Source organism: Lynx canadensis, chromosome B4 (genome assembly GCF_007474595.2).
Source record: "Lynx canadensis isolate LIC74 chromosome B4, mLynCan4.pri.v2, whole genome shotgun sequence".
NCBI classification, from domain to species: domain Eukaryota; kingdom Metazoa; phylum Chordata; class Mammalia; order Carnivora; family Felidae; genus Lynx; species Lynx canadensis.
Window position 1 is genome coordinate 109,882,670 of NC_044309.1, and position 27,902 is coordinate 109,910,571.

Below are 27,902 nucleotides of genomic sequence, written 5' to 3' on the forward strand. Positions count from 1 at the left end.
TTATTGCTAGTTTCAACAGTAAATACAGCAATTAGTTTGTGTGCCCTGAAGGACCATGGTACTTTAATGATGATTGTTTTTTTCCTTTCAGGAGAGAAGCCACAAGTCTTACCGTCCCTTAACAGTATTGACATTTCGCTTAAATTATCTGTTTAGTGAGCTGAAACCAATGTCATATCATCTCCTAAATATGATTTTTCATGCTGTGGTTAGTGTGATATTTCTTAAAGTCTGCAAACTTTTTCTGGACAACAGGAGTAGTGTCATTGCTTCTTTACTTTTTGCAGTGCACCCAATACACACAGAAGCAGTAAGTAAAACTGTGAATCAATTTTTTTCTTTTTTTTTTTTTTTTTAGCAGAGCCTACATAATGATTATAATGGTATATGTTTTTAAGAAAAAATTTAACTGTGGCTTTAAATCAAATATTTGAAGATTTTTTAATTAGTGTAAGTCTTAACTTTCTAGGCTACATAAAATTTTTAAATTTAAAAGAAGTTTTGAAACAAGCATTTATTATTTAAGGGTATAAGATATAATTGCTCAAGATTAGTAATGTAAAATATAAATGAATAGAGGTCTTTTTTGCTAATTTTTTTATGAATATAGATTTAAAATATTTGTCAACTTGGCATTGTGTTTCAAAGGATAGGAAATATTTAGTAAGGCAAATTTAAGTAAAGGATGAAAATATATCAAAATATATGTAAACATAAACACATCCTAACAAATGATGATACCCAGTACTTTCATGTTGTCTCTTGCCATGTGTTTCAAAATTGTTAGCTGTCTCTGCTGTTGCCAATATGTCTGTCAGCCAGTACCTCCTAAAACATACTTAAACTATAACTTTATTTTTCTTGAAAACCGTGAAACCCCAAAACTGCGCACAACAGAGCAAAGAGGACTCTGTTCGATTGCTTTGTTATGAGCTTTTGGTTGTAAGCAAAAATGTGTATGTTTAAACTCCAAGTGTTTGAATGTCTGTGTGTATTAGAAGGGGTGTGTGTGTCTCTCACTGTCTTGAACCTTTTTATGTCTAATTGAACAGATATTTTTCCATATGTTTATAAAAATGATAGGTTGTTTTAAATTCTACAGTGAATTCAGAGTACTTTTTTTTCTTTTTTTAATTTTTTATTTATTTAAAAAAATTTTTTTAAGTGTTTGTTTATTTTTGAGACAGAGCATGAGCCAGGGAGGGGCAGAGAGAGAGGGAGACACAGCATCCGAAGCAGGCTCCAGGCTTGGAGCTGTCAGCACAGAGCCCGATGCGGGGCTTGAACTCATAGACCATGAGATCATGACCCGAGCCAAAGTTGACGTTTAACCAACTGAACCACCCAGGTGTCACAAGAGTACTTTGTTTTTAAGTTTATTTATTTTGAGAGAGAGTATGAGTAGGACAAAGGCAGAGAGAGAATCCTAAGCAGGCTGCACACTGTCAACAGAGATCATGACCTGAGCCGAAATCAGGGGTCAATGCTTAACTGACTGAGCCCCCTAGGCGCCAAACTTTTTATATACTGGCCTCTTTTTTTTCTTTTTTTTAAGTTTATTTGTTTTGAGAGGGAGAGAGAGAATCCCACGCACGCTCTATGCTGACAGCAGAGATCATGACGTGAGCTGAAATCAGGAGTTAACGCTTAACTGATTCAGGCACTCAGGCATACTTTAAAGGAAGAGGTTTGAGGGTTTTATATTTAATTTTTTAGAATTTAAAAGGGCTTTTTAAAGTTCATTGTCTTTAGTTTATAAGTTTATTTTGAGATAGACCTTACTGAATTTATGATGTTTTTATATTTTAAGAACACTTGTATTTTAAGAAAATATGTAAGGTCTTAGGTTTTTTGTTTTTTTTAATTAAGACCTACTCTAGATATTGTACTAATATTATATAAGATGTTACTGTTGATGAAAGCTGGGTAAACTGTACACAGGACTTCTCTGTATCTATTTTTGCAACTCCCTGTGGGTCTGTAATTATTTCAAAATAGTGATGATAATAGAACTATTGTAGAGTCACTGGAAAATATATTTTTATGGAAGATACACAGATTTACCACACGAGGGCACTCAAAGAATGTCTAAGAAACTGAAATATGCTTGAAAAATTATGGCAATTTAATTTCTAAAGTGCTGTTCCTATTATATATGGTAGTTAAGTTTTCAAGAGGCTCTTCATTAATATGAACTCCTCTCCCTTTCCCTTTTTAGGTAACCGGTGTTGTAGGAAGAGCAGAACTTTTGTCATCTATCTTTTTTCTAGCTGCATTTTTGTCATATACCAAATCAAAAGGACCAGATAATTCCATAGGTAAGTGTCTAACATTTAATTTTTTTTCTATAGATATAAACCTTGCTAAGTAATTTTTATTTACTCTATTTGTTATAAAATATATGCCACACTTGGGTTTATCTTTATATATTATACTATTTCAGCACGTATGGACATACGAACATGATATGCAACATTGTCAATAGTAAAAATTATTTTTGTATGCAGTTTATATTTTATCCTGACTAACAGATTCTGTATTTAATTTAACTTAAAAAATTTACCCTAGAGTATAGGAGTTTTAGAGTCATTCCTAGTTCCATCTGTTGTTACCTATCAAAGATACAAGTACTAATACTTCAGTTGTCTTTCTGTAATAACACCTGTGAAGGCCATGAATTGTATTGTTTAGATAAAGTTGAAAACCTATTAGAATATAACTTTTATTAGGTGTTGATCATAGTTCAGCTATTTATGGAGTCCCTACCATGTGGCCCACCCTGGAAAATGCTTTGTACACATTAGCTCATTAATCCTAGTTATGCCAGGTATTATCAGAAAACAAGTTCCAGGCAATAAAAATGATTTGTGTGAACAGTAGACCTGAAAGAGGTTTTACATAATAATAACCTGTATTTGGTTGATCTAAACTTTAACTCTGATTTTTTTTTCCCTACATCATTGGAGAATTTTCTCACTATAAACCCAAAGTACTGATGATAAGGGGCCTAATTTTACATTAACGGAAACTAAGTTTCAACAAATAAATGATTTAGCCAAACACCTTTAGTGTTGTCTTAGATTTGTAATAGGTAGGTTTCTATCTCCATTTCCTGGAATGGAGTTCCTGGTATACAGTAGGTGTTCAGTATATACTTGTTGAGCAGATGACCAAGTCAGCAATTAAATTATAATTAAAAAAAGTGCTGAACCTGCTTTGGACCTCTCTCTGTCCTCTTAACTCCCATAGTCCTATTCCACATTACATAATTTTATACTTGAGACCATAAACAGATTTGTCATTATCTTTTGTATTCACTATTTAACGTATGTGTCCTTGCAAAGGTTTCCAATTTGTAATTATTTGATCACTTTAAATTCTAGGTTATTCATGACCCACACCCATTTTGAAAGCATGATCCACCTCAGGGCCTTTGCTTCTTTCTGTTACTTTGGGTTTCTGCTCAGATGCCATTAGCAGCACCACTCATCTTCCCATTCCTTTCTATTTCCCTTCACCTTCTGTTTTTCTTTATTAACACTTAGATCATCAGTTAACAAATAAATCTTGTTTATATGACTATTATCTTTCTCCTCCACAAAATGTAGTAGATACTTAAAATAACTATTTGAATATATGTGATTGCTAAAGGTTTGTATCTTTATACATGTAAAATTCAGTTTAGAAACCTATATTTTGAAATTGGAATGAATTTTAATGATTGAAATGGATTCTGTATTTATACGTGTATATTTTTAAGTGTTGTTAGTGTATCTAGCAGGGGGACTTGTTTTGGACAAAATTACACATGGTTAACTTTAACCCCAGAGATCTATTTATAAAATCAAAGTATGTGTTCATACAGTAATGTAATCACCAAAAGTTGAAGAACTGAAGTGACTGGTTTCAATAAAGCTTTTGCCTTCATTAGAGCTGTTAGTTGCTGAGATTGAATCCAGCATTACAGAATGCAGCTGTTTGCTTTCTGTCTTGGAGTGGAATTACAAACTAGGAGAAGCTCTGAATTTAATGTCAGAAGAACCAAGTTAAAGTCCTGATTTCTTTATTGTGCATGACTGTTTTTTGGACCTCTAAAATTCTTTCTTCATCTTAAAAATGCACATGATTACATCTTCCCTTATATCACAGTAGAGTGATTTTGAGACTCAAATAATATATGCTAAACTGGTTATACAAGCCATTTGATATATTGTTTTAAATATCTTTTCAAGGCCGTTATTTCCCACTAATTTTTATTATATTCATACCCTTCCATTCATACTATTCTCTGTATCATTCATTTGCTAAGCTTATTCCCTCCTCCTCTCTATGCATGCATACCTCTTCCCCCGTTTTTCTATGTATATATCTTCAAGGTTCAACTTTAGGTTCAGCTTGTTTTGTAAATAATCATCTACTGATTTCTTTCCTGTATGGATTTCTTACGGAATTTAGCATTATGTTTCATTCCTTGGTATAATGTACTTTTGTATTGATGGTTTTGATCTGACTAGAATATGAGATTTTTTTTTTTTTTTTTTTTTTTTTTTTGAGGAAAGGAATACTGTTTTACTGGGTATCTCCAATAGTGTTTGAAGGTTTTTTGAGTTGTTTTTCTTTCAGTAATTTTAATCAGTAGAGTATTGTAAAGTTGAAAACAATTTCAAAAATAAATGAATTTCTGTAGTAAGCCCAACAACAAAAGAAGATATATCAAACTCATGAATTATTTTTCTATTTATACTTGGATTTAAGTCAATTATTTGAGATTTTGCTCTGATTAATGTTCTTAATAAATAAACCTGAGATCACACAATTATACTGCAATATGCTTTTTTAACTTGAAAAGAATTGGAGGTCATATTTTACAGTAGGAAAACTTAAGCTCAGAAAACTTGTTCAAAGTCATAAAGCAAGTTAGTAGATATGGAATTATTCTCAAAATTCATTCTTCTTGAATCAAATTATTACTACTAACTAGTTGATATTGCTTAAAGTTGATGAAGTAGGTTTTCTATATAAGTAGGACTTATGAATATTCTATTGATAGTATTTTTAAGTATATATATATATATATATATATATACATATATATGTGTGTGTATATATATCCTGAGAGAGAGTGCAAGAAGGGGAGGGGCAGAGAGAGAGAGGAACACTACCAGCACAGCCCAATGCAGGGCTCAAACCCACAAAGCCGTGAGATCATGACCTGAGCTGAAACCAAGAGTTTGACACTTAACTGACTGAGCCACCCAGGTGCCCTCTAATGCAGATTTTTTAAAAGAATAGTATTAATTTAAATTCTATTTATCTGTTTCAGTTTTTATACTCTTTAAAATAAGAATGTTATTCTACTTTGCTTAGTAGTTTTCAGTTTGAAGTTTTTAATAAATGACAGATATAATAAAACATATAGATGTCTGTGTAATAATTTAAAGAATTTGCCTTCATTTCACATACATGGTTCATTAATCACAACACTCCAGCCTTTAAGCTTCCCTTCTCCAATTTGGCCACCCTACCTTTGTTTTAAAAATTAGTATTTCAGGGCGCCTGGGTGGCTAAGTCGGTTAAGTATTTGACTCTTGATTTCAGCTCAGGTCATGATCTCAGGGTTCCTGAGATTGAGCCCAGCTTTGGGCTCTGGGCTGACAGCAGGGAGCCTGCTTAGGATTCTCTCCCCCGCCCCGCCCCTCCCTGTGTGCGTGCATGCATGCATGCGTGCATGCTGTCTCTCTCTCTCAAACTAAATAAACTTTTTAAAAAATTTCATTAGATAATTTTCCTCTCTACAAAAATTTTTTAGTTAAGTTATACATTTCGATGTTTTGTTTTGGGTATATAAAATCACAACATTTAAATACATTTTGAAATATGAAGTATAGGTTAATGGGAAATAACGCAAATGTGAATATAGAATCATGAGTTTTTTAGTAATGTCCAGCAGTTGTATAACTTAAAATATTCATTTATGATACTATAAAATTGTTTTGTGTAGTTTATATTTTTCTGTTCTTAAATTGCAGTATGGACTCCAATTGCTTTGACAGTGGTTTTAGTTGCTGTTGCAACATTGTGTAAAGAACAAGGAATAACAGTTGTGGGAATTTGCTGTGTGTATGAAGTATTTATTGCCCAGGGGGTAAGGAGAAATACAATTTTTATTATTATCTTTTATCCTATTTGAATTTGATGATAATAAACTTGGTTTCTAAATGTGTCATTATAAATTATTCTCTTTACCAATAATGTTACCAAAAATTTGCAAGAAACTGGCATATTTTGTCCTCGTAGCCACTGAAAATTACTTAACATTTTATAACTCCTTCAGTTTTTTAAGACTGTTGTTTCAGTTTCAATAATGGAATCATTAGGTAATTTGGAAATGTACACAGTAATACCGTCCAATATGATTCATTATTGGGTAAGATTATTGGACTCAGTTTTATTCCTTATCAGTTCCACACATTGCTCCATACTGATTTTATAATTACAGTCAATTTATATCTAATCTTGCATTTTGAATGTATTGCATTGTTGAAAACGTTGTAGTATGTTGTTATTTAAAACTTTTTTTTTCCTTTTGCAGTATACTTTGCCATTATTATGTACTACTGCCGGACAGTTTTTCCGTGGGAAGAGTAATATTCCATTTTCTATGCTGCAGACACTAATAAAACTCATTGTTTTGATGTTCAGTACACTATTACTTGTTGTGATTAGAGTCCAGGTCATTCAGTCCCAACTTCCAGTATTCACCAGGTATGGAAATTCTGGTTCTTTTTTTTGTTTTTGTTTTTGTTTGTTTTGTTTTGTTTTGTTTTCATTCTTTCTTTAACTCTTGATGTTCAGTGATTATAATAGAAGTGTTTGATTTACATTGAGTTTTTTTTTCTTTTTTCATGTTTATTTATTTATTTATTTTGAGAGAGAGTAAAAACAGAGCACAAGCAAGGGAGGAGCAGAGAGAGAGGGTGAGAGAATTCCAAGTAGGCTCCACGCTGTCAGCACAGAGCCCAATGTGGGGCTCGATCTCATGAATCATGAGATCACGACCTGAGCTGAAAATAAGAGTTGGCTGCTAAATGACTAAGCCACCCAGGCGCCCCTACATTGAAGTTTTTTTTAACAGCTTTTTGTATACTTAATATTTTTTTAAAACCTGCATATATTTATAATGTACAAATTAGTAAATTTTGACATATTGAGTACACTCATGAAACCAACGAATGAAAATAATGATTTTAACCTAATGAAACTTTAACCTATTTTAACTTAATTGGTTATTAAGTGATGTCTTATATAGTTTAAGTGATTTTTATCTACTTGTTCTATTATTAAGTAGAGGATGTTGAAATCTTTGACTATAATTGTAGATTGGTCTATTTCTTCTTGTAGTTTTTACTTCATGTGTTTTAAAGCTCTATTTTCAAGTGGTTAACATCTAGGATTATAATGTCTTGATGAATTAATCCCTTTACCTTTATTAATGAGTTTCTTTATCCTTAGTAATAATCTTTACTCAGAAATTCACTTTATATATCTTTTGTTAGAGTTACATGGTTTATCTTTTTCCATCTTTTTACTTTTTATCTATCAATATCTTTTTTTTTATTTTGAGAGAGCAGGGAGAGACAGAGAGAGGGAGAAAGAAAATTCCAAGCAAGCTTTGAACTGTCAGCACAGAGCCCAGGGCAGGTCTCAATCCCACAAACCATGAGATCATGACCTGAGCTGAAATCAAGAGTCGAACACTTAACCAACTGAGCCATCCAGGCACTACTATCAGTATCTTTGAAGTTGATATCTTACAGGCTGCATATAATTGAGTCTTCCTTTTTTGTTTGATCAGATAATCTGTTTTTTAAATGAGGTGTTTCAGCCATTTACATTTAATGTGATTTTCATATTGTACCATTTTTGTTTGTGACTAAAGGACTTTATCATTTCTTGACCTGTAGGTCTGTTGATGCCAAATTGTTTTAGCTTTTGTATATAAAAATATCTTTATTTTACCTTTGTTTTTGAAAAATATTTTCCCTGAGTTTAGAATTCTACACTGACTGTTTTGCATTCAGCACTCTAAAAATGTTGCTCTACTATTTTCTAGCTTGCATTGTTTTTACTGGGAAAACCTCTGTCATCTTTATTTTTGTGCTTCTGCATATAGTGTGTCTTTTTCTCTATGCCTGCTTTTATTATTTTCTCCTCACCATTGTTTCTCTTTTTATTTTATTTTTTAAATTGAGACATAACTGATATATAACACTATATGAATTTTAGGTATACAGTGTCATGATTTAATATATGTGTATTGAGAAATTATCACAATAAATTTACTTAACATCCATCACCACACATAATTACAGAAAATTTTTTTCTTGTGATGAAAACTTTTACGATCTACTTTCTTTGCAGCTTTCAAATATGTAATATGGTATTATTAACTGTAGTCCCCATGCTGCATATTACTACTGTAGGACATACTTATCATATAACAAAATTTGGGTGAAGGTGGTCAAATGATACAAACTTCTGGTTACCCTTACTTTTATTTTCATGTGTACTGTGCTTAGGTTAACTGAGTTTAGAATCTATATGTTTTAGTATGTAAATTTTGGAAATGTTTTAGCCATTACTCATTGAAATTTGTTTGTATTCTTCTAGGACCCCAATTACATGTAAATTAAGCCTTTTGAAGTTGTCACACTAATGCTCTGTTTATTCCCCTCCCAAAACTATTTTCTCCGTTTTCATTTTGGTAGTTTCTTCTGCTTTGCATTCAAGTTCACTGGTCTTTTTTATGCAATGTCGAGTCTCCCTTTAATTTTTTCTAGTTTTTTTCATTTCAGACATTGTTTTCATCTCTAGAAATTCTGTTTAAGCCTTTTTTCTATGTTTCATGTCTTTACCTGTTCTAATACTTTAATGTCTTCATCTACTAATTTTCTTGTGTGTGTCATTTCTTAGTTTAGATTGAATAATTTTTCTCCTCATAGATTATATGTTTCTACTTTTTCACATGCCCAGTAATTTTTTAGTAGATGCCATATGTGAGTTTTACTTTAATATATTCCTATAAATATTTTAGAGCTTTATTTTGGGATGCATTTAAGTTATTTGAGAGATGTTTCATCTTCTAGTCTTGCTCTTAAGCTTTGTTATATGAGACCACAGCAGCATTTATGATAGAGGTAATTTTCTTCCACTACTGATTCTGTCTGATAGACTGTGACTTATGAGAGCTTTTATTCTGGCTGCTGAGGAACTATTCCTAGCTCTGTATGGCATTTGAGAATTTTTATCTAATTCGTTTGAGAGGTAGTTTCCTATTTCTATTATTTTTCCTGCTGCTGTAACAAATTAGCAGAAACTGGGTAGCTTAAAGCAGCAGAAATTTATTCTCTTACAGTGATGGAGGCCACAGTCCAAACTGTGTCAGGCATAGTTGGTTCCTTCTGAAGACTCTCAGGAAGAAGTCTGTTCCATGCCTCTTTCCTAGTAGCTTCTAGTGGTTGCTAGCAGTCTTTGGCATTCCTTGGTGTGTTGCTGTATCACTGCAGTGATTATACATTTGGTTTAAGGCTCACCCTAATCCAGTGTGACCTCATCCTAACTTGACTAATTACATTGGCAAAGAACCTATTTCCAAATAAGGAAAAAATCTGAGGTTCTGGATAGACATGAATGTTTGAGAGACATGGTTCAACCCACTACACTGACCTTGAGTATTTCCATATATATATGCTGATCGGTTCTGATCAGTACTACAAACTGGAAGGAGACCCTCTACAGATCTGAGTTCTCTTTCCCAGCAGCTTTCTTCTCTCTGGTATTCTCCCCCACTGAGTCTATCGACCTGGGCTCCTAGGGATCCCAGTTCCATCTTCACAACTCAGGGATACTCCTAGGCTCCACTGGGTTCTCCCTCAATGCTCCACAGACTAAGAACTGTATCCAAGTATTGAACTTTCCAGGTAGGGTTTCCCTCATTTTTTTTCCTTCTCTTGGGTATCATTGTCTTTCTTTGCCTGATACCCAACTGTGTTATGTCTTGTCCAGTTCTTCTCTCCTTTAAGACTAGAAGCAAAAAGGGGCGCCTGGGCGGCTCAGTCAGTTGGGTGTCCGACTTCAGCTCAGGTCATGATCTCACCGTCCGTGAGTTCGAGCCCCACATCAGGCTTTCTGCTGATAGCTCAGAGCCTGGAGCCTGCTTTGGATTCTGTGTCTCGTTCTCTCCCTGCCCCTCCCCCCACTAGCACTCTGTGTCTCTCTCTCAAAAATAAAATAAAAACATTAAAAAAAATTAAAAAAAAAGACTAGAAGCAAAAGTTATACTGAATTTAACAGTCTACATATCTTGTTTTCCTGCTCTAACATTTAGCATTTTCCCATTTCACCTTTTTCAGGGTAAAATTTATAATGAAATTTATAGGGGCACCTGGGTGACTCTGTCGGTTAAGCATCTAATTCTCAATTTCGACTCAGGTCATGATCTCATGGTTTGTGAGATTGAATCCTGCATTGGGGCTCTGCCCTAACATTGCAGAACCTGCTTGGGATTCTCTCTCTCTCTCTCCCTCTCTCTCTGCCCCTCCCCAACTCACACTCTCTCTCAAAAAAAGAAAAAAGTTAAAAAAAAATAAAATGAAATTTATACTAGTTTCTTACCCAATTTTATTTAAGTGACTAACGTTATATGCAAGATCTTTTAACATTTCCACGCAATATTCCTTTCAGTAGCATTTTTTTCTTTGAAGAATAATTACTTTCTAATTTCATGATTTTTTACTTCTGAGTCTAGCTGTGCTAAACTGAACCAACTTATTTAAATAGTAAAATATGGAAAAGAGATTAAACTGTAAATATTTTATATTTCCTTCTTTACCCTCATATTCAGTGTTACTGTTTTTATTCCTTTTAGAGAATTTGCATCAACTGTTTTTATCTCCATTTCTGTAATATGATAATGTGGTTTATATGTATTAATGTATTTTGTGTATGTGTGGATTGCTATATGGATTATATTACACATAAATATATATTTTCCAAATATAAGCATTTAAAAGTATGCGTATATATAAATTTCTTGTATTAAATTATCAGTGAAGTTGACTATAATATGGTTTCACATGCTTTGCCACATGTTCTTTTTCTATAGTACAGTTATTAAATCAGCTATTCTAAATAAACTATTAATTATAAAACTGAACTTCGAATAGTGGATTATAGGAAAAAAGACAGCCTTGTGTTCAGTTCTGTTCGTTATTTGATAATTCAAGCCTTGACTTAAGATTTGTTATTTTTCATATGTAGACATTCAAATATGAAAGTTTTAAAAATGATGTTATTTGTTTAAATAGTATTTACTGTTTCCCAGCCATTTGAATTTTTAAGAAGACCAAGTCAAATAAATGGTAGAGGTTGATTTTTTTTATTAACTCATTCATTATAAAATGAGAAATTGGGCTTTTAAAGACTAATATTAACAAAACCAATAAAATTTTGAATGTAGCCTAAAGAAATGAGTATCTGAAGCCATTCATTTGAAATATACTTAAAAAATGATTTGACTCTGGTTTGACTTAGTTTGCAAGAAGCAGACTGAATTAATGAAATGTACATGTAATATATCATGGCCTGGACAAATATAAAATAGGATATAAGCAAACTGTAAGAGACTCTTAACTATAGAGAACAAACTGAAGGTTGATGGAGGGAGGTGGGTGGGGGATGGGCTAAATGGGTGATGGGCATTAAGGAGGACACTTGGGATAGCACTTACATATATGTTATACATGTTATATATAAGTTATATATAAGTGATGGATCACTAAATTCTACACAGAAACCACATATGTTTTACCATGTATATTAACTAGAATTTAAATAAAAACTTGGAAAAAAAAGTATAAGCTTATGTTAGTATATAGTAGGAGAAAAAGTAGAACACAAATAAAATGTTACATAGGGAAATACAGCTACTATTCTATACTGGAAATTTGGTTTCAGCTTCCTAAAAGTCTAAGCAAAGAGGAAAAGCTCATAGGTGATACAGTTTTTTCTGTCCATGACAAAAGAAAACCTTTCTTTCTAGGAAGCATAATTTTTATTAGCATTTAGTGCTGAAAGAAGCATCTCATGCAGAAGAAAATGTTGGTTATGTTTTCAGAAGCACTCGTACAGCACCTACAACGAGTCTATTAAAATGTTCTTTTTACTTTTAATCAGGTTATAATTTAATGAAAGCACTTCTGCAGGGTACACATGTCTGATCTAGTTGCCCTTCCAACCATTCCTCATAGATTCTCAACTAGATATTTCATAAGGGTTGGACATTTTGAACTCCAGTGAGGACTGAGGTATTCATAAAAAATACTTTGTCATTTTAAGTGAGATTACATATGAAATACTGCTTTTTTGGTATTTTATTTATATGTTACATATTAATTTTGTGTTTGAAACGTGTTTTAGATTAAATAACTTTTTTTTTAATCTTTTTACAGATTTGATAACCCAGCTGCTGTAAGCCCAACTCCTACAAGGCAGCTAACTTTTAACTACCTCCTTCCCTTGAATGCTTGGCTTCTATTAAATCCTTCGGAACTATGCTGTGATTGGACCATGGGAACAATACCACTTATAGAATCATTTCTAGATATTCGAAATCTTGCCACATTTATTTTCTTTTGCTTTTTGGGGGCTTTGGGGGTATTCAGTCTCAGATACCCTGGTGATTCCTCCAAGACTGTTTTAATGGTAAGAAAACTTTCTTAATTTTTCAATTGATACAACATTCAGTTGATTTAAAGACCACCTTTAATTTGTCAAAGCATCTTCTTAGAAACAGTATTTTTGTTTATTCAACATCACCCTAGTTTATTAATTTATTTTAGGTTTTTTATATATATATATCAGAATTTCATATGCAGGCATATATATTCAGCATGTAAAATAAAAACTGGTTATAAATTTCCCTATTTGGTAGGAACTCTGAAATCATGAAGCATCCCTTTTGGCATCATTATCTTCTACTTCTTTATCCAAGTAGATTATACATTTTTTTTGAGGAAATGGATCATATTATATACTTTGTTTTCTTGACACAGAGAAGAATGTCATGTAAGGTAGACAGCTAGAAACATATTAGCTCTTTAGTTCTCATTAGTAAGACTTCATTATTCTATGAGTTATTTTTTACTATGTTCAGAGGACTCTGATTATGTACAAAGTCTTCTTATTCAGGATGTATTTCTTTGTAATTTTCTTACTTTGCTGTCACTTCTAACAGTTTTGTTTTCCTTTAAATTATTGAAGACAATAATAATCTTTAACATTTTCTTGAGCATTTGCTACATGCCAGAAAGTGTTTCTAATACTTTACAAATACATCATACCTGGCTGCAGTCACTAGACTAATTTAGTCATTCACTAATAGTTTTTTGTTGTGATCTGTGTACCAGGCAGCATTTTAGGCACTGAGGATATGATAAATACAAGGCCCCGATTACCAGGGAATTGGCATTTTGGAAAAATTTGAAGCTAATCTCTGATATATAGAGACAATTGAAAGAATATAGGGTTTGGGAGAAAGATCATATTTACTATTATTTTTTGATCTGTTGAGTTTGATCCTAGTGGGGAATTTGAATAGCACCTGGTGCCTGGAGTTCAGAGGAGACGCCTAAGCTACACATAAAAAATTGATTGCAGTATTGGCATAGAGATAGTAATTGAAACCAGGGTATGATTAAGAAAGTCTATGGCGATTTTAGAGGTTTCTCACCTGGGGTTTTGTCACTGTTCTCAAAGATAGTAATCAGCTATTACCATTGTAGATGCATGGAATAGAAGATAATTCATACACATAATTAATGCCTTGGAGTATTTGGTCTTAATTCTTCCTCAGATAGTTGAAGGGGCTAGATAAGAGTGAAAAGAAAAGAAACCTACAAGTAGGTCTTTAAAAAACTTCTATATTTGGGGGTGCCTAGGTGCCTTAGTTGGTTAAGCATCTGACTCTGGATCTCAATACAGATTTTGTTCTCAGGATCCTGAGTTCAAGCCCCACGCTGTGCTCCACACTGAGTGCAGAGCCTGCTTAAAATAAGTCAGTCAGAGAAAGATCTCCTATGATTTCACTTATATGTAGAATTTGAGGACCTTAACAGATGAACATAGGAGAAGGGAAGGAAAAATAAGATAAAAACAGAGAGGGTGGCAAACCATAAGAGACTCTTAAATACAGAGAACAAACTGAAGGTTGGTGAGGAGTGTGTTAAATGGGCGACAGGCATTAAGGAGGGCACTTTTCGAGATGAACACAGGGTGTCAGATGTAAGAGATGAATCACCAGGTTCTACTCCTGAAGCCATGACCACACTGTATATTAACTTGAGAAAATAATAAAAATAAAATAAAATAAATTAAAAAAAAAAAAGACCTTCTGTATTTAGATACTGTGTAGAAGAGAATGAACCTAAGTAGGAGCTAGACCAAGTGGACAGAAAGGTAAGTAAATGTTTTAAGGAAGATGGAATGGTTATCACTAACAGATGCTGTGAAGCAGAAAGTGAGATCAGTCATATTTTACCTCTTTTGGTGTATTAGTTACTTAAATGAAATTTATTTCTGTGGAAAAATTTGATTAGGAGATGAGGACGTGAAGATTGCTAGTGTAGATAACCAACCCATAGGGTAACTCAACTTTGAATATTTCAAAGGATGAGCAAACTTGAATTTATTACTACCTAAGTGAGAGAATACTATGCCGACTTCAAGTATCACAGACTGATCTCATGTAGAGCTTGGAGGAAGCATGAAGATCTAGATTTGGTGTACCTTCAGAAGTAGGAGAATCACTTTCATTGGAGTACTCAGTTGGCTGACTTTTAGAAGCAGGGGATGTCAATAATGGGTTGATTTGCAAAAACATACTCATTGATTTGAATTGTTGATTAAGTGGGGTTAAAACGAGCTACTTCATACCCTCACTATAAAAGTGCTTTAGTAAGAGTGTGGGAACTTGATTTACACCTGAAGTACATAATGAATGGTAACGTTACATAATGGTAACGTAAATATATGTTGTCAAAGGACATGTTTAAGATTGGGGAGACAAGAGCATATTTAAATATGGATAGGAACGATACAGTTGATTAGAAAGTGGCTGAGTAAATGAAGGGATGGCTAATTGTGAGATTTGTGCGGAGCAAGGGCCATGTAGATACAGCTCAGGTTTGGCCTGAGACAGATGGAGATGCCCCTTATATCTCAGAATGGATGGAAATACATGTGAATGTGGATGTTGGTTGGTATAGGAGCAGGGAATTGAAGGAATTCTTGTTTTATGAGTGTAGTTTTCTCTGTATGTTTGGAAGTATAGTCACCTGCTGAAAATGTCATGGATCAGAAGTTTGAGTAAAGTAATCAAGATTTAAAATCTAGGAGAGTGGGAATGAGCCTACCAAAGAAACCTAGAAATTCTGAGCAGTCTTAAGAATCATTTTGAAGTTGACCATGAATTTTTGATGATACTGATCTGTTCTGCTTCGGGACTGTCTCTGGTAGTGCTTTGTTGCTCAGGTAAATACAAAGCAGATATATGGTAGAACACATCCAAAGCCGAGGTTCTGCTAAAAGAAAGGAAAAATAAGGAAGGTTGGGTGAATTTAAAATTTGGGCAAATAAAGTAATGATTTATGTAATGTAAGCTGAATAAAAAATAAAGAGAGGATCGTGCCAGTGAAGTAAGCATAGATTTACATAAATTTAATTTTATGTGTATAAAAGAACAATTGTGACCTTAAGAACTGCCTTAAGAGAGTACTAAACAGGTTATTTTTTATGGTGATATTTTCTGAAGATCTATGGAAGGGACTGAGTAGATCAAAGGAGTACCTGCCAAGTACCAGATACCATGATAAGCACTTACTAAATAAAATGCCATATGTATCAACAATATAAGCAGTTATTAATCCCTTTTTATGAAGAAACACTGATTGGCAAGATGATTGAGTGGTTTACCTTATTATGTTACATAAGAAATAAGAAGTCAAAGAGATTTGTCCAAACTCTGTGAGCTTTCCACTACCACCTTTTCTTTTCTGTTGTTGTTGTTTTTTTAATGTTATTTTTGACAGAGTGCAAGTGGGGGAGGGGCAAAGGGAGAGACACAGAATCAAAAGCAGACTCTAGGCTCTGGGCTGTCAGCACAGAGCCTGACATGGGGCTTGAACCAGCAAACCATGAAATCATCACCTGAGCTGAAGTCAGATACTTAACCATCTGAGCCAGCAAGGCACTCCTAACACCTGTTGTTTTAAAGAGAATTTTATGTTACTGAAGAAGGAACTTATGGTAGCCATAGTTACCTAGGTTAGCATATACCAGTAGAGAACATATTAGAACTTTTCATTAAGTTAATTAGAGGCATTCCTTATCTAGGAACCGGTAGGTTTTTTGTGAGATTGTTTTTTGTGTATGCAGCTTATGCATCACAACCAATGCATCTTTGAATGAATTTAACACTTTTAATTCTTTTAAATAAAATTGCTATAAGGAAGCCATGAATTATTTAAAAAAAAATGTTTGCTTGTTTGTTTTTAGAAAAGGACTACATATTTTGGAATGTCTCTTTCGCAGCTAGCTGGTTATTTTTATCAAGCACTCTTGGGAAATGGAAAGTGAATTATGTACTCTGAATGTTTTACCTTTTTGATCAAAAAAGAAAACACTAAAATTTTAGATCTATAAATTAGCATGATACTAAGCAGTTTGGTAGTGCTTTAGAGTTATTTCCTCATTACAAGTCATTAATTTGTGATGGAGAAATACACATCTCTGTATCTATATTTTGCTAATAAAATATAATAAAGGAAAAACAATCTTTCCTCTCAAACTGTTAGAAGACTCAAACTTCTGAAGCTGAAGGAACAATTTGCAGTTATTCAGTTAGATACTATAAAACAAATTAGGGTAACAAATTGTGGAAGCAGATATCCATAGAAACAGGTGTCTTAATAACAACCAACTTCTTTTCACAAGTTATTTGTGTGCTAGCTGTTTGTATCCTATCTTTTTAATGGCTTTATAATCTAGCAACCTTATGTTAACTCGTTTTCAAAATGGCAAAAACAATCTAAGCATTTTTATGATGTTTTATTTCAATGTACAGTGTTAGAATTTTAGAAATTCTTGTAGAATAAAAGACTACTATTTAATGGGGCAGTTTTATTTTTGTGTATATACTAAGCCACTGTTAAATGTATAGGATCCATCAGAATGTTATGCAAGTAATGCTGGGGTACAGAAGTAGTAGTCTACTGTCTTGTCCGAAGTGTACCTTATGTCATTTCCTCAGTTTCCAATATTTGAATAGTTACAGTAGTAAAATTATAAAAACTTGTATGGTTGGTTTTCTTTTGTTAAAACCTGTTAACATCTTAAACAGTTTATTTTTACCACACGTACTTTAGTTGGATGTTTAAAAATTGTCTTATTTATATATATTCCCCCCAAATTTTTTTTATTTAATTGGATGATCTCTGGTTATAAGTTCTAGCTTGATCTCACTTTGGTGACATAATCCTGATGTCTGTTATTACTATCCCTAAGTTGCCTTCCTTATGTTTAAACTAGTATTGCTTAGAGTATTATTAAAAATGGTCCACCAGTACAGTGAACCATTCAAATTAATGGTCATTTATCATTCAAGTTAAATGATACAATATTTGGATTTTGCTATTGAATGTCCACATATTTTTTAAATAAAATATCTTATTTTTCTTTGTAGGCACTTTGTCTAATGGCATTACCATTTATTCCTGCATCAAACCTTTTCTTCCCAGTGGGATTTGTTGTTGCTGAGCGAGTATTATATGTTCCTAGCATGGGGTTCTGTATTTTGGTAGCCCATGGATGGCAGAAAATATCAAACAAAAGGTGAATTAAAATGTTAGTTCATTTAATGCTTACAAACTATAGAATTAAGTGTGATACATTTAAGTATTTAAAGTGTTTAGTTTTATAAGTCATATTTTTATACCTTTTTATTTTCCATCTTGATCGTTTCCTCATATTTCTGTAATTGAAGTTAAGAAAGCTCCATGGCACCCACCTCACCCTATGTTCTTTCTCTTATTTATATAATTTGTTGTAAGCCTGAAACCTAACACACTTTGAGTTAGACTCAAATGAAAACAAGTATATTATTGAGACTACAGTTACAAATTACCATTGCCACTTCCACATGCAGTGAACTAAGATATAGGCTTCTTGGGGCGCCTGGGTGGCTCAGTCGGTTAAGTGTCCGACTTTGGCTCAGGTCATGATCTCGCGGTTCGTGAGTTCAAGCCCCGCGTCGGGCTCTGTGCTGACAGCTCGGAGCCTGGAGCCTGTTTCGGATTCTGTGTCTCCCTCTCTCTCTCTCTGACCCTCCCCTGTTCATGCTCTATCTCTGTCTCAAAAATAAATAAACGTTAAAAAAAAATTAAAAAAAAAAAAAGATATAGGCTTCTTATTTAAGTGAGTCATGTTGATTTAATATATGTAAAATGCATATAGTAAGCAGTCTGTAATTTGATATCACTATCTTCATCATAACTACCATGTCCTAGAGGCCTCAAACTAACAATTAAGGAACAGAATATTCACATTGTATATATGCAAGAAATGGTCACCGACTCTGCTTTCTCACTTTCTAGTCATCCTTCAACACACAGGATTCTGACTTCTCTCTATATCATTGCATTCTAGTAACTAAATCCAGTCAGTGCTTGTATTTAAAATTTATTTCCTGGGCATCTGTAAAAAGTGCCTCTCCTAATTCTCTTCCATGTCTCTTCATCTCTGTTCAGACTCTTCTCAGGTTCTTATTGCTATAACTGCTCTTTATTTATTTCTCAGAGTTTTATTCACAGCCATTTTTGTCACATTGCATATTCTCTCTGGATGATCTCATCCATGTCTACAATTTTTGCTAACATCTACCAAGCCTTTTCTCTTAACTTCTACCCATTTATCCAGTTATAATTACTACCAGTTTTTGAGTGCTTCCCAGGTGCCAAGAGCCATGATAGACCTTTTAGATTTGTTTTCTCATTTAATCTAACTTTCCTTAACTCTGGTGTGCACATTTGAAAATTGAAGCTCATACAGGTTACTGAACCAGATTACCTCAAGATCACACAGCTAGTAAATAGTAGACTCTTGATTCACATTTACATCTTACTGCCTCCAGTGTCCATTTTCTTTCTGATCCATGCACTCTTATCCTGATTAAGTGGATCTGTCAAAATGAAAGAAGTTGAACTGTTACTGAGACAAAAAAATAGACTCAGAGAACATTAGTAATGAATGTGATCATAGGGATTATTGAAGTGTAACCTTTTTATACATGAGGAATTGTTTCCCAAATAATTAGCCTAAAGCTATATAAGCTATATTGTATCTATTATATAAAGAGTTAGTTTTACTATGACTTATCATAAATAACTCTAGCTTTAGAATGTAAAAATATTCAAAGAATGTCATGATAATCTGTGGTATAGATGCAGTCTGGGTAAGCCAAAATTTTTTAAAATACAGCCAATGATAAAATTGACCCTTGATAAACACAATTAAGAATGGTCAAGTTGTAAGTAAAAGCCCCCCAAAAAAAGTCATACTTAAAAATTGGTTTATCGGGTTTCTTGTCATTAAACTTAAGCAGACTTTTTGAAATAGAGACCAATAGTGGAATATTTAATATAATTTAAGACTGAAGTAGAAGGCAGTGTGCATAATATTTAATTTTTTGGTGTTGCCTTTGAAGTTGGATGATTGTTAGAAGGATCCTCATTCCTTAAAATAAACTCAAACATGATATTTGGGGATATTTAACATATTTCTTACCTCTATTGTAAAAGGTAAAATGCTTCTGGTGATATAGATAATGTTGTTTTTGTTCTGCTTTTTTCTCCTAAACAGTGTATTAAAAAAGTTATCCTGGGTTTGTCTGTCTATGGTGATATTCACTCATGCCTTAAAAACACTCCACAGAAATTGGGATTGGGAGTCTGAATATACATTGTTTATGTCAGCCTTGAAGGTAAAGTATTACCCAGAATGACAGGAAAGTATGTCATTAATTATTTCTTATAGTCATGTTTAAGATGTTTTTACATTTAATTAGACATTTAACTGTCAATTTTAAGTACTTCACCAAAAGATTAATAAAAATTTGTTCTTTATATAATATATACCATAACCAGGGCTCTGAATAGTACTTAGTTGTATGTCTACAGCATATATGAATAATTTTCTAAATACTATATAGTTGTTAGAAGCTCAAATGATAATAGAATGTTTAAGAATACTGTAGGGGAGCCTGGGTGGCTCAGTTGGTTAAGCATTGGACTTCGGCTCTGGTCATGATCTCACAGCTTATGAGTTCGAGCCCTGCATCAGGCTCTGTGCTGATAGCTCAGAGCCTGGAGCCTGCTTCGGGTTCTGTGTCTCCCTCTTTACCTCTCCCCTGCTCAGGCTCTATCTCTCTTTCTCAAATATAAATAAACATTAAAAAAAAAAAATTTAAGAATACTATAGTTCACTAGTTCTAAAGGTGCACTTTTTCTTTTTTCTTTTTTTTTTATTTTTACCTTTTAACATCTCTAAAATCAGAATAAATCTTAGAGTGAGAGGCATCTTAACAATTTGTGGCTTATTTTTTTCTTTTTTTTTTTTAATTTTTTTTTAAAATGTTTATTTTTGAGAGAGAGAGACAGAGCAAGAGCAGGGGAGGGGCAGGGAGAGAGGGAGACACAGAATCCAAAGCAGCCTCCAGGCTCTGAGCTGTCAGCACAGAGCCTGAAGCAGGGCTTGAACTCACCAGCCGTGAGATCATTACCTGAGCCAAAGTTGGATGCTTAACCCACCGACCCACCCAGGCGCCCCTAGTGGCTTATTTTTTTCTTAATGGTGAGTCTTAGAAATGATGGCATCTTAGATTCAATGAAATAAAATACATAACAAAAGTAGCACTTTACTACATGGAAGATAACCGGTGGTTACAGTATGGTAGTTAAGATACGCACTGGCAGGAAGGAGCGATAAAGCATTTCTGTAGAATGGACAACATCTAGGAATAAGGTCTTTTTAAAAATCATAAAATTTGGTTTCTGTAAAAGTTAAAACCAATGATTTTGTTTTTCAGGTGCTTCTCTTCAAATCTGTAAATTCTTAAATTCTTTTTGACTATTTCTGTACTCCCATTGCCTGGCTTTACTAGAATACTGCTTCATTCCAGTAGTCAATGTCATTTCTTGATTTGACATCAGTTTAAGATCACATGACTATCATTTAGTCTCAGTAGTTCCACTCTTTCCTCTAGCTCAGAAGTTTATAAATAGAAGAGACCTCATTACCATTCCTCTTAATCTGCACTCCTAAAATACCAGTGGAGCCCCATAATTTTCAAGATTTTTGCTTATCCTTACTCCTAGGACAATCTCAAAACCACAGTCCTAGTCACTGAAGCTAGTTCCTTGGCCAGCTACCATCCTCTTCCTGCAGGAACACCATGCCCATCAGTGAACTCTGAAAGCACAGATCAACTTAGAACTTTAATCCCAGGGCTCCCATTACCATAATAGACCACATAAACAGCTTTATAATAAGCCTAAAAAATAAATAGTGAAGTGTTAAATATATTCTCATGTTCAAATACCTTCTCTTCCAAAAGAATATAAATAGAGCAGCTTTCAAACAACATTATAGCTTGTTTTTTGGTTTTCTTTTTAGTAGGGTCTGTGTCCAATGTGGGACTTGAATTCACGGCCCTGAGATTAAGAGTCACATTCTCTACTGACTGAGCCAGCCAGCAGTCCAAGCTGCTTTGATCAAATAAAAGTTTTAGTAAAATTCTAATATATAAAACAGATGAAATCAGACTGCTATGGTTTTAGTATGTTGATGTTAAAAGGAAGGAGAGTAAATTTGGTGAAGCTGTGTTCATTTTGCTCATTTCTCCTCTCCAGGGACACCTCTGTCAAACACTCCATTTCTAATAATATACCAAACAAATATCTGTGTTGATTGGAGATATATATATATTTATATATAGATATAGATATAGATCCACAAGTTTTTCTTTTTTGGGAGAAAGTCTCAATTACTTTTTCAAGTTTTATTGAGGTATAATTGACATATAACTTTGTATTAGTTTAAGGTGTACGATGTAATTTATGGATATATTACAAAATAATTACTGCAACAAGTTAAAATCTGTCACGTATTTATAATTTTTCTCTTTTGATGAGAATTTTGAAGGTCTACTCTCAGAAACTTTCAAATATACAACATTGTTAACTATAATCACCATGCTATACCTTGCATCCATAGAACTTATTTATCTTGTAACTGAAAGCTTGTATCTTTGACCACCTTCACCCATTCGTGGATATCTCTGTAGAATACTCCATTCCTAATGGTATACCAGATAAATATCTGTGTTAATTGGAGTTGTATTTTCTTAATTGTAACTAATTTCTATCTATGCTTATGTATTTAAGGTAAATAAAAATAATGCCAAATTATGGAATAATGTGGGTCATGCTCTGGAAAATGAAAAGAACTTTGAGAGAGCTTTGAAATACTTCTTACAGGCTACTCATGTTCAGCCAGGTAAGCATTATTAATTAATAAAACTATTTGGATAGCTTGTTTTTAAAACTTGAATTATATTTGGGAAAATAAAAGTAAGAGGTTTGTTCATTCCAGGTGACTTGAAAACTATAGTGCTCGATGATGGCTTATTTTGAGTTGGATTATATGTTAGAGCTACTTAGACATTTAAGGAATTTATTTTGATATAGCAGAGTTGTTGGGTGGTACTGATAATCAATTTGGTGAAGTGTAGCTTTGCCAGGTACAAGTACTTGGTGTTAAAATAATTTTTCCCCTCATTGTCAGTTGTCCCTGTTTGCCTTTCTTGAGATAATTGCTGATACTTCCATTAGTATGACTTCTCTACAATATTCTCAAGATTGCTGTTTCTAATTAGCCATGGGCTAAGAAAATAGGTAAACCAGTTTATTTGGGATTCTTTCTCTTCCTCTCTTTGTCCCTCCCCTCTGTGTACGTAAAGTACTTGAAAAAGTACATAAAGTTAGAAACATTGAATTTGGTATTTAGAGGCATCCTAGCTTTTTCTTTGTTTTTTAGTTGTGTTCTTCATAGATTTGATAGATGAAATGGCATATATGGAGGGACATCAAGAGTCCTTTTTTGTCAGTGTTACACATACACAGATAGATTCATAAGACTGGAGATAAGGGATATTGAGACTAGAGGTAAAAATTTGGGGTAACAAGTATCTGGATATTTAAAACCTTGGAACAGTTGAGCACATAAATAGGGATTCATAACATTTTAAAATTACTTTAAAAAAATAAATGAAACATTGAGTCTGAAGGCTTTTCTTGCTTAACCAGAGTAAGATTATAAATTATGCAGTGGTCTGAGAAGGTGACACACATGTTGTGTTAAACGAAGAATTGTGTTTTTTTTGTTTTGATGGTTACCAGTGTTTAAAAAAAAAAATTCCAATTCACAAAGATAAAATTTTTACAAATGGAATTGCAGTTTCCATAAACATCTTTACAAGACAAGGATAGATTTTTGTCAAGGAACACCAGAATTCTATAAGGTTTGTTTTGATTTCATTTTTATCTAAGTCCAAATCTTTGAAATTATTCATGCGAGAAAAAAATCATGGACCTGTAGTTCAACTTTGATGTTGTCAATATGGAAATGTTTAAAGAGTATTTATGAGTTTTCAGGTGTTTTTAAGTTTATCTCTTTAGATGAATTGACAGATAATTTTGTAGATAGGAAATACTGGAAAGCAACATAGATGCCAGGGCCACCAGTGTGAGATTGCTTAGCTTCATTGTTGGTGGAAAAGGAATTATTAGGTACAAAGTTGCCTAGTACTTGTCAGTTCTCATTTACATTGAATTAAAGATAGACTGCTAGATTCATGCTATTGTTGGTTTGGATAGCACACTCATAATAGCAGGACTGTCTGTTGAAATCCTATAGCTTTTTAAAAGTCATTTAAATGTCATTGCTTTTTATATCTTGTCTTCTTTTCCAACCCCTTTTGTTTGTTTTCAAATTTAAATTTACTTTACTCTAGTAATGGTTATTTCCTTCTCTGAAATCTTAAAACTCTGTTAACTTATAAGAAACTGCTTAGAAATTTTGTCTTTCATTTTATTAGCTTTCTTGTAGGATATCTAATTGCTACCATAGTTCTTTGAGAAAGTAGGGCTGCCTTACTCTAGTGTCTGAAGTCTGCGTTGATGACAATATCTCCTTGCCATAATTTTAAGAACCTGATTTCCGTGGGTATTAATTCGCCTTGTCTTGGGGCGCCTGGGTGGCGCAGTCGGTTAAGCGTCCGACTTCAGCCAGGTCATGATCTCGCGGTCCGTGAGTTCGAGCCCGCGTCGGGCTCTGGGCTGATGGCTCAGAGCCTGGAGCCTGTTTCCGATTCTGTGTCTCCCTCTCTCTCTGTCCCTCCCCCGTTCATGCTCTGTCTCTCTCTGTCCCAAAAATAAATAAACGTTGAAAAAAAAAAAAATTTAAAAAAAAATTTGCCTTGTCTTTCATCCAAGTAGGTAACCTCTTTCTTTTCTTTTATTAAAAAAAAATGTTTTTAATGTTTATTTTTGATACAGAAGGTAGAGTGTGAAAGGGGTAAGTGCAGAGAGAGAGAGGGAGACCACAGAATCTGAAGCAGACTCCAGGCTCTGAGCTGTCAGTACAGAACCCAATGTGGGGTTTGAATCCATGAGCCATGAGATTATGACTTGAGCCAAAGTCAGACGCTTAACCGACTGAGCCACCCAGGCGCCCCAACATATTTCCTTTCTACGATTGGAGCTGATGTCAATAACATTGTAAATACTTCACTGAATTTTGTTTATCTAAACTACCAGTTTCTTTGTTCTTTCCTTAAATTCTCACTTTATAATTAATTTTTTTCAGGTTCTTAGTAACTTAGTTTTTCTAAGTAACTTTCTGATCTCTATAATAAATGGTATAGATTTGAGGAGCCTGAGTGGCCCAGTCAGTTAAGCATCTGACTTCGGCTCAGGTCATGATCTCATGGTCCATTAGTTCCAGCCCTGCTTCGGGCTCTGTGCTGATAGCTCAGAGCCTGGGGCCTGCTTTGGATTCTGGGTCTCCCTCTTTCTCTGCCCCTCCCCTGCTCAGGCTCTTTCTCTCTCTCTCTCAAAAATAAATATTAAAAAAAAAAAAAAGATTTAAAAAAATAAAAACTTTAAAAAATTAAAAATACGTAAAAATAAATGATATAGATTTATTTGAAATTAAAAAAAAAACGAGCTATATAAGAGCAAATACTACCTACTCTATTTTTATATGCTCTTGGTAATGCAGTGAATTTCAACCTTGGTTCTACATCAGAACCTCCTTTGAAACCTTGTAAAAACATTTTCCCAGATCATGTTTCTATAGATTCTATTTTGATAGAGTGAGGTGGTGCTGAGGTTATCTGACTTTTTGAAAGTACATAGGTATCCTAATTTGCAGCCAGGACTGGGAATGGTTTGCCTAAGCAATTTTTTTCTTTTTTTTTTTTATTTCCCTCTTGACCTCTCCTGAAACCCTTTAAGACTCATTGGGGCGCCTGGGTGGCTCAGTCGGTTGAGCGCCCGACTTCAGCTCAGGTCATGATCTCACTGTTAGTGAGTTCAAGCCCTGCGTCGAGCTCTGTGCTGACAGCTCAGAGCCCGGAGCCTGCTTGGGATTCTGTGTCTCCCTCTCTCTCTGACCCTCCCCTGTTCATGCTCTGTCTCTCTCTGTCTCAAAAATAAATAAACGTTAAATTTTTTTTTTTTTTAAAGACTCAGCAGTACATCAAAAAACAAAAAATCAGCCCTTTCCTCCCAAACTTGTCCCTTACTTCTTTAACCAAACCTGTGCTGCATATGACATTTTCTGTGCAGTGTGCACAATTACCAGCCTGAAACATAATGTACCAAGATTTTAGGACTGTTTACTGTCGTCCTAAGAGAATGACTAAGATATATATGCTTGGCCCCTATGTGTCCTAGAAGGTGCAGGCAGAAAACTATTCAGCAGGCAAAATCATTGGTGTCATAGGCAAGTAGAAATTATAATGTGAAACCTTGTCATGTCTGCGAGAGATTCATTCAATAACATTTGTCTGATTTAAGATCTTCTCTCTTCTATCTTTATTCCAAACCTTTGAAATATTTACTGGGAAATGTGTCCTAAAAGTAGTATGCAGTGGGCCCTAATATCTTTCTTATTTAAATAACATATTTTTTGTTTCCCTGAATAAATTTGCTGTGGGTTTGATTCTCCATACCAGAAAATCAGAGAAAAGTTTCTGACATACTGATAGCAACACAGCCTTTTAAAAAGTTATAAATATGTTATGTAGGATGGGCTGCTGCATCTTAAGTGGTACTGGAGAATCCTAATATTTTATTATACTTGCATTCTGACCACATTCAGAAAAATTTTAAAAAACAAAATTGCAGAGTTTTTTCACAGTCTCATTGCCCCATCCCACCATGCATGTATATTTGTTAGTTATAACACTGGAAATAATTCTAGGAATCATGATCTTTTTCACTTGTAGATCTTTTTACTTTTAGAGTTGAGCCATACATTTTGAGTGAATTCCAGAGCTATGCATCAAGGAAATGGAAACAAGCCTTAGTATAGTATAGTAAAATCTGAAGAGAAATGATACAGATTTCTTTATTACCTCTATATCTCCCCTTTCATGTCATATATGCAGTTTCTGTCCTTAGAGTACTTTATGACATAATTTTCTAGTATAGCATCGATCATTCTGTGCTAGAAGAACTTTAAGGAGGATGCAGGACCTGTTGCTTGCTTTTGTATTTTTTTGCCTAGTGTTTTGTTGCTAGAAACTTTGGGTTTACATTGAATACTATTTAGTATATTTGCCAACAAATGATTTTTTTTTAAATTTTAGATGATATTGGTGCTCACATGAATGTAGGAAGAACTTACAAAAATTTAAATAGAACCAAAGAAGCTGAAGAATCTTACATGATGGCTAAGTCCCTGATGCCCCAAGTAAGTTGTCATAATTTATTTCTATTGTGTCATATCTACTAGATGTCCATATTGAATAGAATTACCTAGATTATCTTTTCTTCAATTTGTTGATACAAATGTAAAGTGTCCAATAAACCATTTATTACTACAAGTTTTTATTTAAATTCTAATTAACATATAGTGTGATAATAGTTTCAGGTGTACAATATAGTGATTCAACACTTTCATACAAGTGCACTCTTTAATCCCCATTCCCTGTTTCACCCATCTCCCCGCCAGTCTTCCCTCTGGTAACCATCAGTTTGTTCTCTATATTTAGGAGTTTGTTTCTTGTTTTACCTCTCTTTCTCCTTTGCTTGCTTGTTTCTTAAATTCCACATGAGTGAAATCATATAGTATTTGTCTTTCTCTGACTTATTTTGCTGAGCACAGTACTACAAGTTTTATAAAGGATTATATTTACTTTTCTAGCTCACTTAATTAAAAAAAAATTTCTAGGAGAGCTTGGGTGGCTCAGTTGGTTAAGCATCCAACTCTTGAGTTCGGCTCAGGTCGTGATCTCACAGGTGGTGAGTTCGAGCCCCGCATTGGACTCTGTGCCTGACAGTGTAGAACCTACTTGCAATTCTCTCTTTCCGCCCCTTCCACATGCTCGTGTGCATACACTCGCTCTCTCAAAAATAAATAAATAAATTTTAAAAAGGCAAAGATTAAACTTATGTTTGTAAAAAATGTTATAAAGTTATGAATTTTAGATATTCTTGATTATAAGT

At 33.8% G+C, this 27,902-nt stretch overlaps 1 protein-coding gene across 3 annotated transcripts in view; it reads left to right on the forward strand.

Annotated features, from left to right (window-relative positions):
- Window positions 1-27,902, forward strand: part of TMTC3 (transmembrane O-mannosyltransferase targeting cadherins 3) — a 59,637-nt gene that overhangs the window by 20,718 nt on the left and 11,017 nt on the right. For all 3 annotated transcript variants that reach the window (XR_004343892.1, XM_030323339.2, XM_030323341.1), the window contains exons 3-11: window positions 92-310; window positions 2,219-2,318; window positions 6,030-6,145; window positions 6,593-6,765; window positions 12,510-12,762; window positions 17,798-17,946; window positions 19,972-20,092; window positions 22,554-22,665; window positions 27,044-27,147. Coding sequence is in view for 2 of the 3 variants with exons in the window: in XM_030323339.2 (XP_030179199.1) it covers window positions 92-310; window positions 2,219-2,318; window positions 6,030-6,145; window positions 6,593-6,765; window positions 12,510-12,762; window positions 17,798-17,946; window positions 19,972-20,092; window positions 22,554-22,665; window positions 27,044-27,147 (1,347 nt within the window). In the remaining variant the exon portion in view is untranslated. The remainder of the gene's footprint in view (window positions 1-91; window positions 311-2,218; window positions 2,319-6,029; window positions 6,146-6,592; window positions 6,766-12,509; window positions 12,763-17,797; window positions 17,947-19,971; window positions 20,093-22,553; window positions 22,666-27,043; window positions 27,148-27,902) is intronic.